Genomic DNA, 12,952 nt, shown 5'->3' on the forward strand with positions numbered 1-12,952 from the left:
AATATATTTTTTATAATGAAGTATAAGTAGAGAATGTGAAAAACCCATCCCTACCTTTAGTATAGGACAGAATCTTTTAGCCATATACATACACCTTGGGTAGAGAGTGTAAGAAAACAGACAGTCTCTATGATCTTCCCTGCTTCACTTACTGCATTGAAGCAGGGAAGACCATAGAGACTACCTGTCGGTTTTCAAACACTGTCTGACCTAAGGTGCATGTATATGGCGGAAGGATCCTGTCCTATTCTAAAGGAAGGGATGAGTTTTTCTTAATTATTATTTATGCTTCATTTTTAAAAAAAAAAAAATCCTTTCAAAACTTGATAAAAAGGAAATTACATAATAAAAAACCCCAAAAACTGTTCTGATGTGAACGTTGTCATTTAAACATTCTGGTCAGAGTGTGCATTTTTTTTTTTTTTTATAAAATCAGAATTACAAAAAAATTATTCAATATAAAACCTAAAAAGCACCATCTTTGTGAGGTGTAGAAAAAATAATGAATGCAGAAATCCACGCCTCTTTCTCCTGTATCTGGGTGCCTCCATCTTAATTCCCTGTCAATCATTGTTATAATTTCTGTCCTTTGCACCTGCCAGTCAGCACAGAGAAGAGCAGAAATGAAACAATGTTTTAATTCCATGTCCTCATTTGCAATGTGTGCCTTGGCTGTGCCTGGACTGAACTGGCTTATGATGTCATTTGCTATTTTAAAAATATATATATATATACATTTAAAATACATCTGAGCATCTCATGATAAGTTTAACGAATGTTATAGATGATTTTCAATTTTATTCAATAGTCCAAATACCAGACATGTGACGTTTTCCCTTTAAGATGACAAGGATGCATTTTGTTTAATCCTTCGTTTCCACCGTGAGGTACTGAACTGCAGAGAACACTGAATTGGATGTAGTTTTACCTTTCTGCCAATACAGCATTTCTTTCATTGCCAATCTTCTCAAAGACACCCAATACATTTCATTAAACTTCTCCAATGTTCCAAAATTGCTATAAATGGACGCCTCTCTCCTGCATGTAACATTGTTATGTCATCGTGTTGCAGAAAATATATTTAAATGTCACATTACTTGAAAGGGAAAACCCATCTCCTTGTTTGTAGAAAGACATCCTGCTCCACAGACATAATTTATATTATTCTAGCTGGCACAATAGAATTTCCTGCCTCATTCCAAGTATTTTAAAGCCACCTTCATGATTAGAAGAGAGAGCCGTGTTAATTTAGTTGCATAACCGGATTTCTGTTTTTTCAGAAAATGCTTTCTTCTTTCATTATGCAAGCATATACAAAGTATTATTCATAGCAGAAGATTACGGTAAATGTATCCCTAAAATGAATTCGTTTAGAAGGATAAAACACTTTATTTTAAAGTTACAGTTACAAAGCTCCTTGCAGAATAGCTGTTTTACGTAATATTACCAAACCCACTTTTCTTTATTATTTTCAACAAATATGAAGAGGGTACAGTACAGGTGCAGGAATTAGCCTCGTTCAGCACTTAGGGAGCAGATGAATATAGATGTAGTGCAAGGATTATGCCAGGAACGGTCTTAGCTGTGAGGTTAAGTTTAGGAAAACATAATGGAAGGTGTACACATGGCCTGTGAATCACAGAATCCATATTGTATTCACTGGGTAGTATTCCAGAGGATATACGTATTTCAGTAATACTAGGTGCTATGTCTTCTATGCCTCAATACGGAGTATCGACAATTTTCCAAAAGTGTGGCTAAAAGCTGAAAAAAGCTGAAAATCCACAGCCTGCCTTTGGGCTTCTTCTTCCCAGCTTCATTGCCCATTCTGTTGTCACATCTCATGATTCCTAAAGTCTTTCTTATGGAACTTAAAGGGACACTATAGGCACCAAAACAATTTTAGCTGAAGGAAGCAGTTTTGGTGTATAGATCATTCCCCATGCAGTCTCGCTGCTCAATTCTCTACTATTTAAGAGTTAAATCACTTTGTTTATACAGCTCTAGTCACACCTACCCTGCATGTGACTTGCACAGATTTCCTAAATACGCCCTGAAAAGAAACCTAGATATTCTAGGTTCCTTTATTGCACAGTCTGTGTAATCTAGAGTTCCTTATCTCCTGCTATGTTAGCATGTAGGAGCTTCTTCTGTGTGATTCAAGTTACATTTACAGAGAATATAAAAACGTCTAAAGCAAGTTAACACCTGAGTACTGTGTGGGTCACGTCAAAGGGTGGCTAGGGCTGCATAAACAGAAACAAAAGTGATTTAACTCCTACATTGCAGATAACTGAGCGTTGAGACTGCAGGGGCATGATCTTTACACCCAAACTGCTTCATTAAGCTTTTTGTTTTTGATGTCTATAGTATCCCAGTGACCAGCAAGACCATGATTTATATACTGATGTTATTTACTCAGGTGATATATGATTGTGCATGTTAGGAAATACTAGCACTGCCTACTGGGCCAAGGGTATACAGGATTATGTGTCCATCCCTTTCCCAGCAAAAATAAATCTGATTTACCCAAGTTCTAAGAGTCTGAATAAAACCGCGCAAGAGATCTATTATGCGGATTGATCTAAATTTTACTTTTTTTGCACCAGTTGGTCTATTTTTGACCTGATGCTCATGAGCCAACATTTTCTTATCAAGAACATTTCAGTTATAATTACAAATAAAATGTACTTACCCTGATACTTATGTAACATATTAAAGATCAGGTACAAAGCAAAGTTTACACCTGAATGTCAAAGTAGAATATTTAACTTAGATGAACTTCTAAACTGTATGATCTGCCTGAGGGAATATTACATCATAAACAGCGTGTTGACATTTTTCAAGCATTCAACCATTAAGACTTGATCTGACTAGAAAACACTAAATGACATTGGCACCTTCCTTAACCCAGTGTTTTCGTCTAATATAATTTTTTTCAAATTATTTTGTTTAAGTGGATTAAGAAAACACACAGAAGGTCCTTTCTGATTCATAGTTCATTGGAGCTTCTGAAAAGAAAAACGTGTTATTATTTTGCAATGCTAAGTTAACGTATTATTTTCTTTTCATACTTGTAATATTTGAGCTGTAACCGTGTGGGATAAGGTATCATGTAGGTTCAAGCCTGATAAGGTACTCAAATGACCAGCATAAACTCTGAACATAATACTAGGTGGGCTACAGTTGTAAGCATATGCTCTTCAAGGCACGTACATACTTAACCCGTTTTCAGTAAATAGGGTCGGATTTAAACGTTACAGTATTCTGGAGACCTCAGACTAGGATTAATCAATTTAAAATATAGGAGATAGGAGTATTATAAACATAAAAACTCGTGGTCTCCAAGACCATGAGTCAACATAGTATTAAAATCGGTAGGTTATTGGGCAACATTTTATGGACTACCTCCAACATTATCAATGACTGACATAATCAGGGTAAGTCCTGTTTATTTGAAATCTGATGTATTCCATTCCATTAACTATATATTTTTTCATGTTTTTTTGTTTTTTTTTTAGTTTGCATTTGTATTTTTTTAGTTTGCATTTTTTTGTTGGTGTATCATATTTACCTTATTTTTCTGCCTTCATCCTATAATTTTTGCATCAACACCACTTGGGACTACAGATATATCCAGGAAATACAGCGCATTTCAAACAATGTTTGTATTAGAGTCAATGTATTATTTCTCTTCCTTGTAAAGCCATAAGATAAACCAGTACAATATTACCACGATAGCTCTTTAAAATTAGTCAGTCTTACACATTTGTTGTTTCTTTTGGTAATTTATTTTTATTTACTCAATGCTTTCCTATGGACGTCAGCGTGTCCTCGATGCGATTTTCGCATTGAGGATCGCAGAAGCGTCTCTAGTGGCTGTCAGGGACACAGCCACTAGAGGCTAGATTAACCCTCAATGTAAGCATAGCAGTTTCTCTGAAACTGCTATGTTTACAGCTGCTGGGTTAAAACTAGGGGGACCTGGCACCCAGACCACTTCATAGAGCTGAAGTGGTGTGGGTGCCTATAGTGGTCCTTTAAAGTAAAAAACAATCTTGAAGAGCATGAACATTCCCTTTGATGGGCTGCTATATTCATTTATCCAATCCTAATAACTATCCCACTCTTAATTGACCCATTGCTGTGCCTTTTTTTCCCATTGTCAAACACTAGTAATTAGTTATCTTTATCTCGAAGATCCAACTAAATCCATATGAACATGTATTCAACAATTGTAATCACATTTACTTTCAAGCTTTAGCCGTGTTTCTTTTATACCCTCAGAATTAATAAATAATCTTGGTAGTTGAACGTGTTTATTATGATGTCAGATGGCTTTCCTTTAATCTACTCAATGGAAAGGCTACTGATCAAATCAGTTAGCAGAGTCTGACAATAGCTTTTCTCATTTATTGATCAGAACTCTCAGTATTGAATCCTCTGATGTCTTTAAATAGTGCTGGATGTTTAGGCAGATCCAGATGGTCCCGACTTTGTATTCCTGGGTAAAAAGAATAGATGTCTTTTGAGCTGAAGCATAAGCAAATTGTGGATCGAAGGTTCTAGAACAGAGTCAGAAATCACGTGGTAACCAGTGCTAGTCAGTAGAACTCAAAGGATGATATATTAGGAAATCCTGCAAAACAAATCCAAACACTTTAAATAAATATAGAAATAAATAATAATAACGTGACACAGGGGTGAGTGATGTATTTGGAGCTGGAAAGACCTTTAGGGCACAGAAGATCCAATGCTGATATTAAACATGCTAAAGACTGTAAATAAACCTTTTCTAATTATTCATCAATATAACACAAATAGAAGCCTGTTCACAAAATATTATTACTACAGTTGATGGATATCCATTGAACTGATCTTGTTTCATTACCATCTCTAATTTTTAATTGAGTGAAAAGGCTCATAGTCTTCAGCTTGATTGATTATCCCTCCAGGTGTCCTTGGTAAATACACTATCCACCTGCGTCGTGTGAAGGTAGAGTGTTGCATTTCATCTCAATTAAAGAGGCAAATATGTCTCATCATTTTTTCATTTACTAGGCACACAAAAGTTAAAAGCGATTGCCAGGATGCCAACGTTAGTCATGCCAAGCAAAACAAGGCACAACATTAGGCACTAATGAAAGCTTCAATATGGAGACATAATTTCAAGTAAACGGGAACTGTGCAATTCCTTCCCATACTATGTATATATTTGTTTTTACGCATGTACATTGAGCTGATTTATGTGTTTAGTTTCTTCAATTTTTATTAAGGTAGTTATTTTAGAGACAGCTACAGTTTGTAAAGATAAATATTTACTGGCGTGCTACAGATTTCTGCTCCAATGTTAAAGAAAGTGTCAATTTCCACACTGTTCCTCTGGGTTCTCGTATTGATGGCACAGGTCATTCTGGAATTTATTTTGACGATGGTCACTGATCTCTCTCTCTTTTTTTTTTTTTCTATGGTACCACCTTGCATCACTTTTAGGAGACAGTCTCGCCAGTGATGCCCGTACCTTTTTGTGTCGTAGAAATGAAGCTGACCAATAGTGTTTAATGTTCACTTATATATTCACACTCTTCTGTTTTGTCTGTGCCTTGTGGTGGTTCTTGTTAAAGAAGGGTGCGTTGACCAAGGCTTGCCTAGGTGGCAAAGTGTCTGCCATGCCAGTATTGTAAAAATAATAACAAATAATTGATTTACACATTGGGAGATTACTTAATGTTTCTAGAATTCTTTGTAATGATAGACATCAAGAGAAATCCAATGTGATTTTACCTAACTTTGGGGGATTGCTAAGTTATAGAAAGACCTAATGCTTGACACCAGAGAAAAACTGACCCCTACACTGACAGAGAGGTGGGAATGTCATGATGTAGTATCACCACCTTATGTTATGTCCTCTCTACCCATGAACAGTGTGCTGGTGATGTTCTCCGGGATATCAATTAAATCTCACCCAGAAACAAGTACATGCTGCCCAGCCATGTATTCAGTATGATGCTGTCATGGTACCCAAGTGATAGAAGGGTGTGCAGTAAAGTTCTGTTCCCTAGCACACACTTCCAACAGTCACCTGGTGGGGCACCAGCCCTACCGTTAAAGGGACACTGTAGTCACCCAGACCACTTCAGCTCATTGAAGTGGTCTGGGTGCAATGTCCCTGCCCCACTTAGTCCTGCAATGTAAATGTGCAGGACCGTCTCCGCCAATTGTTGCTGCTAGTGCTCACCGAGTACTCCAAGCACTCCACCAGACACCATGAGCACAGTAGTCCCCACTTCCAGTGTTACAGATTGGTTCTGGTCTTGCTGTGTTCCACCCACTCTGGATCCAAGACCAGGATCCAGCTTCCAGTAGGTAGACTACTCCTCCAAGAGGGTGTAGCAGTATGCTCTTAAAAGAGCAAGTGCCAGGGCAGTATATTGATATAGCAATCCCCAGGGTAGATACAGCCATTTCCCCCACACATAAGATGAGACTCTATGTTGAGGGTAAGAAGGAACTCATTTAATGGTAGCCATAGCTGGCCTTATTTGCAGCTCCCCATGCAAGGTGCACTCCCCCCTGGACCTGAGAATAAATCACAGTAGAAACAAATACACAATTACATTGGTTCTCAGATCCAGGACACTCCCATACGTAATAAGATAATCCCTCCACTGTGCCTGGGAGATAATTGAGTCCCCCACTGTAGTAAACTCGATTATTTCCAGGCACAGAAAACATACATTTTTACAAAACCCTTAAAATACATTTAAACACACAAACCCCCCACAAAAGTTACACCCCCTGATAGCCACAATCTGGGTGACCAACATATCCAAAAATCACCCAGATCGGTTCTGAGGTTTCAGGAATTTCATGGAAGTCATAGTTTGACCGACTTCACGCATGGTCCCATGCCCAAAACAGTTCCAGAGAATCGGGGCTTGCGATCGGTCTCGTTCAAGTTAATCCAGTCGAACGTACGAAGAGATGGAAGTCCCAGCGAGTATGTTGGGCTAAGTCATAGCGTTCCTATAACTTCATGATTTTCTTACATCTGAAATCATTTGCTTTTAATGGTTACTTTGATGTTAAACAGGTTGGCAACTTTAACTAAAAAAAGTTTCTTGTAAATAGTCATTCCATTCGGTAGAAAGTGTCCTGCTGAGTATGTTGCTGCTAATTTCTTACTGTATCTGTTTTGTGGCATAGTCTGAAACCCCTATCATAAAGTCTTACTTCCTATCATAAAGTCTTACTATCCAATATACAATTCCAAGACATATTACCAAATTTCATGTGTAAGCTGCTTGGATATCTTACCCAGGTTAGCAAGGGACAATTATTTGTTTTGGTTCTTTTATAACACAAATTGTAAATTGCAAATTGTCGTTGTATACTTTCCTTTGTCACATGCTAAGTTTTGCAGGCGCAGTAAACTTGAGGAATCTTCTATTTTTATCTAAAATTTCAAGACAATCTGTTTTGTATTTAACTGATGGAGGAGACCTGATATGATTGTGGTATACGGGCCTTTACTCCGCTACCCACATATTTGTTGTGGATACAGTGAGATGATCTGTTCTGTGCTTATTCTTCATTGACACATGTTAGGGTGAGAAAAACACGTTGCACAATATAGAGAAAATACCTTTATAGTGATAACTATCAGAAAAACAGCTTTCAGATTAAGTTTAGGAATGATAATGTCATCAATGTATGTCTTTTTCAGGACAATAGTCTTTATAAAAGCTAGACTTCCATATGCAGGTGTGTTTAGATCACATTATTTATAGCTAAAAATAGGATGCAACGATAAATCTTTTCAAAGAATGCCTGATACGAAGGCGTTTTTATGAAAATGGAATATCTCAATACCAGCAGCCCTTCTGAACACACATCTGTTTCCATTAAATTATTCTGTATTTTGGTTAAAGGGCTTGGTGTGACCCCATCCCATATAGAGGTAATGCGTTAACAAATGTGCAAACATTAAAGTTTAAAAAAGATTTCTCACCTTGAACGTTTTTGTTGCCACCAAGCTGAAAAGAGCAGTCCACGGCTACTTCTCAGACAAGGAAGTGATCCATCAATTGTGGACCTCTCATTATGGTGTTTAGGGCGGTTATGAGATATGTAGGTCAGCCACCAGCTGCAGTTCCACTTATTATATGTGATGCTGCTATCCGTTTACTCACAGTCCACTATTGTGGGGCAGCGTTTGTCCAAGAGATGGACATTTCGTGGGAAGGGTTCACTTCCTATTTGCCCACTAAGAAGCCTCTGACACAGGAAGTACATTACAGGTAAGCAGGGACAGAACTGAGTGATGCACTCTGTATAACAGCTCATGCAAATCTGTTATCAATCATAGGAGCGTGAGTACGTTGCAAATAACCCTTCAATCTCCACATACCGTTACCCTAAACACCTCTTTTCTTATTCCTAAATTAAACCCCTCTCAAAATCTAAACAAACTATTTCCTGGGTTCCACATTTAAATAGTCAAAACCTTAAACTAAACCCTTTACCTTTATCATAGATTTAACTACTCTTAAACCCCAAATACCCCATGTACCGCAATGCTAAATGTAACCTTTTTAACCTTGCATTTACACATTTGCACTGCGTACGCTCACTATACTCACAGATTCAAACACAATACATAGCAAGTAGAAATATTCACATACATGTATACATATCAAAATGTAATGTATGTTTTATAGATATTTTTATGCCTGAAATGTCCAGTTAATAAATGTATTAAACTCACTTTATTTGCCTTTCTGAGGCTAAAGGGAAGCCATTTTTTTTTATTAGAAATCTTGCCTACAGTCACCTGATAGGTAAATCCAGCCCTGAACATCACTCAGTGCTGTCCCTGGTCCTCCTGCAAGGCATTTCCTGTGTGAGAGCTTGTTGGTGGACAGATGGGAAGTGATCCATTCTACTTCCTGCCTAGCCTCACACACACACACTGGAGGAGTTGGGACAGCACTTACACACTCTGTAACTGTTCCTGCTACTCTAGTAACGAATATAGAAGTCTGACTGGACTATAGGGGGCACTGGCTAAGGCTCCTGGTACTGATCTCTCCTTATCAAACAGTCCACCTAAGCTCAAAAAGTAAGTGCTGAAAACACGTACCCCATATAGGATCAGTGCCTGTAGACAGGTGCCCACTCAGGGAAATCCAGCCCTGGCTTCGATTATTTATAAGTTTTATTTGAAGGTCAATGAATTAATATGGATCATATATAATATATATAACTAATATATCACTCTTGGGATATTACTGATTAGCCTTTCTACTCTTTACAGCAATGCCGTTAATTGGGTCGGGTTTGTACTGGAGGCTTCATGTCTGGAAGTTCATTAATCTCCAGCTTGGGAGACTGGTGCCACTGCATACTTCCTGACAGACCATCTTAGCCACCAGATTTTGGGTGGCCTTATCCTCTCCCACCAGTGCGGCAAACACTCCTAAGGCTTTCTCCTTATTGCCGTCAGGGAATAGGAAGGGTGGGAAGCTCTATGCAAAGACTATTAAGAAACATTAAAGCATGTAGGTACGATTCTGATGGGTTTCTTCAGGATGAAATAGAAATCTAAAGAGAAACAATTTGTGGGGGGAAAAAATAGAAATAGGTACTTTGAGGGGGGTGGGGGCAGGAATCTATATTGGTCTTGAAATTGGAATGTATACTATAATTTAAGCCGTGCTTAATTTTAAATTGTTTAATAAAAAAAAAAAAGGTAACAAATATTACATAGATCTCAGATTGTCCAACGCATGTTGTTTCTGTTTAAATGTTCGTTTGATTCTTAATATATTAGGATCCTAGTGTGATTCTGTAGTGATGCACCAGCACCAATCAGACATAGAATGGCCCCAGATTTAAATAAGTGGTTGGGCCTATTTCATTCTATTTGCCCCATGGATTGCCTTGGTCTGAAACCCATTTAACTCTATCGGGTGATGCATTGTAATTCAGTTGGACAATTGATAGTTACCAGAACTAAGTGGAGGAATTTCTCTACGATGCTCATACTTCCTGTTAGGCCAAGTTATTTATCTTGCTATTTAAGAGTATGCAGTCCACATGCTGCCCAGAAAGGAAGCGGCAATTACATGTGACCTTTAGGTCTGTAGCCACATCTCTAAGTAGATCTTAAGTATACACGTGACATTGTTAGTATGCAATGGATCTTATCTAAAGGAGTCCATATGCCCTGCAAAGTAAATGCTAGAAAAATGCCTTAATCTAAATAGAATGAGGAAAATAATGTGCACTTTAGACAACAGGAATAACTACGGTAATTGGAAAAGTGTTTTTATCCAAATAGGAGCAGATTTAATGAATAAATACCTATGTTTGTATAACATAAATGTATGTTGCTTGTGATAGTACATGGATAACGTGGTGTATGATAGAATTATTTCAATTTATGTTTCCAAAAGAAAAGCAGGTCATGCAATGGAAACTGTAATTGGGAAGTACTGAGAGCCAATATGCAATATCTATTCCCAGAACTGAACTTGGATTTAAGAGATTAGATTTAATTGAAAGGTTGGCCACTCTTTTAAATGGGTCAGTAAAATAATCATTAGAGTTCTCATTTGGAAACCCAAAATAAATAGTGTTTAAATAATAAACATCTTCATTGTGGTTTTTATGGTTTAGAACTGGATGGGGGGAGGGGGGGGAGGAGAATAAGTACAAAATATGAATTAATTGCTAGTCCTACGCCTAATACTTAGTAGTGGGTACCCAACTGTGGTCTCAAATGTGAGGAAGTGTTTGATAACATCATATAAGCAATGAGTAGCTTGAGGGGGCGTTTGGCCTGTTGCCAGGTAAATACTTTTCGACACACACACACAAACACTGAACCATAAACACACACACAGACTGCCCCATACAAACACATCTATATAAACACACACAGACTGAGCCATACAAACACACACACACTGCCCCATACAGAGTGCACACTGACTAGCAACTGTTTCAATAACCCCATGTTCTGTGCAAAACTGAGCCTCATTCTCACTGCCCCATTTACCTGCACTGCTCTCTGTGACCAAGGTGGGAATGAAGTGTAATAATTTTCTCCCAGGATAGTGCCCCCCTATGGCCACATGGGGGAGCAGCTATCTAGGAGCCAGGTAGCTTGAGTTTGCATTAGAGTAGATTTCTATTTCTCTGGACTTCTCATGTAGTTAAATACCTGGGAATAACATCCCATCAATATTAACTCAACTTCCCTCCACTACTAGCAACACTGACTAAGGACTTAACCACCTGGAACCTGCAACATTTTAACCTTTTAGGGAGGATACCCATTCTAAAAAAGAATGCTCTTCCACAATTACTATACTTGGTCCACACTTTACCAGTTCAGATCCCACAGACGTTGGGAGAATGCACCCCTGGAGGCTGTTAGTCCTCTTGCACATACCTCTATTGCTCCATCTCTCACACTCTGGAGAAAGCACAGGATTGGCCAACTTTAAAAACCTTCCGTAAGGAATGGATAGATAAAGCAGAGTCTATATGGCCGATGGAGGAGATAATACATAATATGAGAAACTCTTCTAATACTCACGTTATCACTTGTTCTCCATGGGTGCATGTCCTATGCTTGTCTCCAGTATGGAGGAAAAGCCAGCAGATGTAAGATACATCGAATCGAAATCCACATTAGCTCATCATGCCACTTCAGACAATTAGCACTTAACTTTTACTTTTACTATGCATTTTTTCCCCCCTAGTTCATTGGAGCCACTCATGGGTCAGCACAATGCTCATACATTTGTATGCCATATCGACAACCAGCTGCAGTTGCTGATCATTATTTATTTTCTGTTTTGTTTTGTTACTTCTTATTATTTTTTCTTATTATTACTATTTTTTTAATTTTTTATTTTACACAGTAGAATTATTATACTGTGACAATTTATCACGTGATAGGTGACTTATGTTACTGTTATAAATGTGCACTGATGGGAAGAATGTAATTTGTTTCATTATAAAACCAAATAAACATTTATAAAAAAAAAAAGAAAGAAAGAAAGAAAAAAAATGATAGTAAAAGGGGCATTTATATAAAACACTTTTTAAATCATCTGATTCAAAAAGTACTAGAATGTGAAAATGACCTTTTATAATAGGAGACTGTCTACCATACTAATAGTATTATATTTGGTTTTCTTTTGTTTTTTTTGCTATTTTTTGTCTTTGATTTAAATGAAGCAGACTTATTTAATATTATATTTATTTTCTAGGGACCTTAAACTGGACAACATACTTCTGGATGCAGAAGGTCATTGCAAACTAGCTGACTTTGGGATGTGTAAAGAAGGCATTTTAAATGGTGTCACTACGACAACATTCTGTGGTACACCGGATTATATTGCTCCCGAGGTAAGCTTTGTTCTCTGTGTTCTGAATAATTTCTGTGAATTATAAAGTTATAAAGTAGCAATGCAGAGTCCCCACTATTGTCTTAATTTAATATTTCTGGAAAAAAAATTCAAATGGTTTAATATATTTGGATAAACGTTAAAAGTGACAATGTTTTATAAAATATTTTATCATTTAAATTTTTTACATTTTATTTTTAGATATTGCTATATTTTTTTTTACATTATATATTTTTGATATTTTAATATGTTGAAAAAAAAAATGAAAAGCCTATCCAAATATATTAAATTATTTTAAAAACGTATCCAAAAATATAGGCACTATAACAACTAAATCTAATTGAAGTTGTTATATTACTTTCAGTCCTACTCTCCCCGCCCCCCCCCCCCCCCACCCTACTGACCAAAATGTAATATTTTAATAATTAGAAGGCTTGGGAGCGTGGCTTCAATAGCTGCAACTGTCACTACCTGGCTCTCATACCCTAACATACCATGACATCACACACATATGCAGTGCCATCACAGTC

The 12,952-nt window shown here is 37.3% G+C and overlaps 1 protein-coding gene across 1 annotated transcript in view; it reads left to right on the plus strand.

The window, feature by feature from the left end:
• Positions 1 to 12,952, plus strand: part of PRKCE (protein kinase C epsilon) — a 385,698-nt gene that overhangs the window by 336,462 nt on the left and 36,284 nt on the right. Inside the window, exon 12 of the mRNA XM_063443914.1 lies at positions 12,285 to 12,423. Within this exon, the coding sequence (XP_063299984.1) occupies positions 12,285 to 12,423 (139 nt within the window). The remainder of the gene's footprint in view (positions 1 to 12,284; positions 12,424 to 12,952) is intronic.

The sequence above is a fragment of the Pelobates fuscus genome, chromosome 2 (assembly GCF_036172605.1).
Source record: "Pelobates fuscus isolate aPelFus1 chromosome 2, aPelFus1.pri, whole genome shotgun sequence".
Classification (NCBI taxonomy): Eukaryota; Metazoa; Chordata; class Amphibia; order Anura; family Pelobatidae; genus Pelobates; species Pelobates fuscus.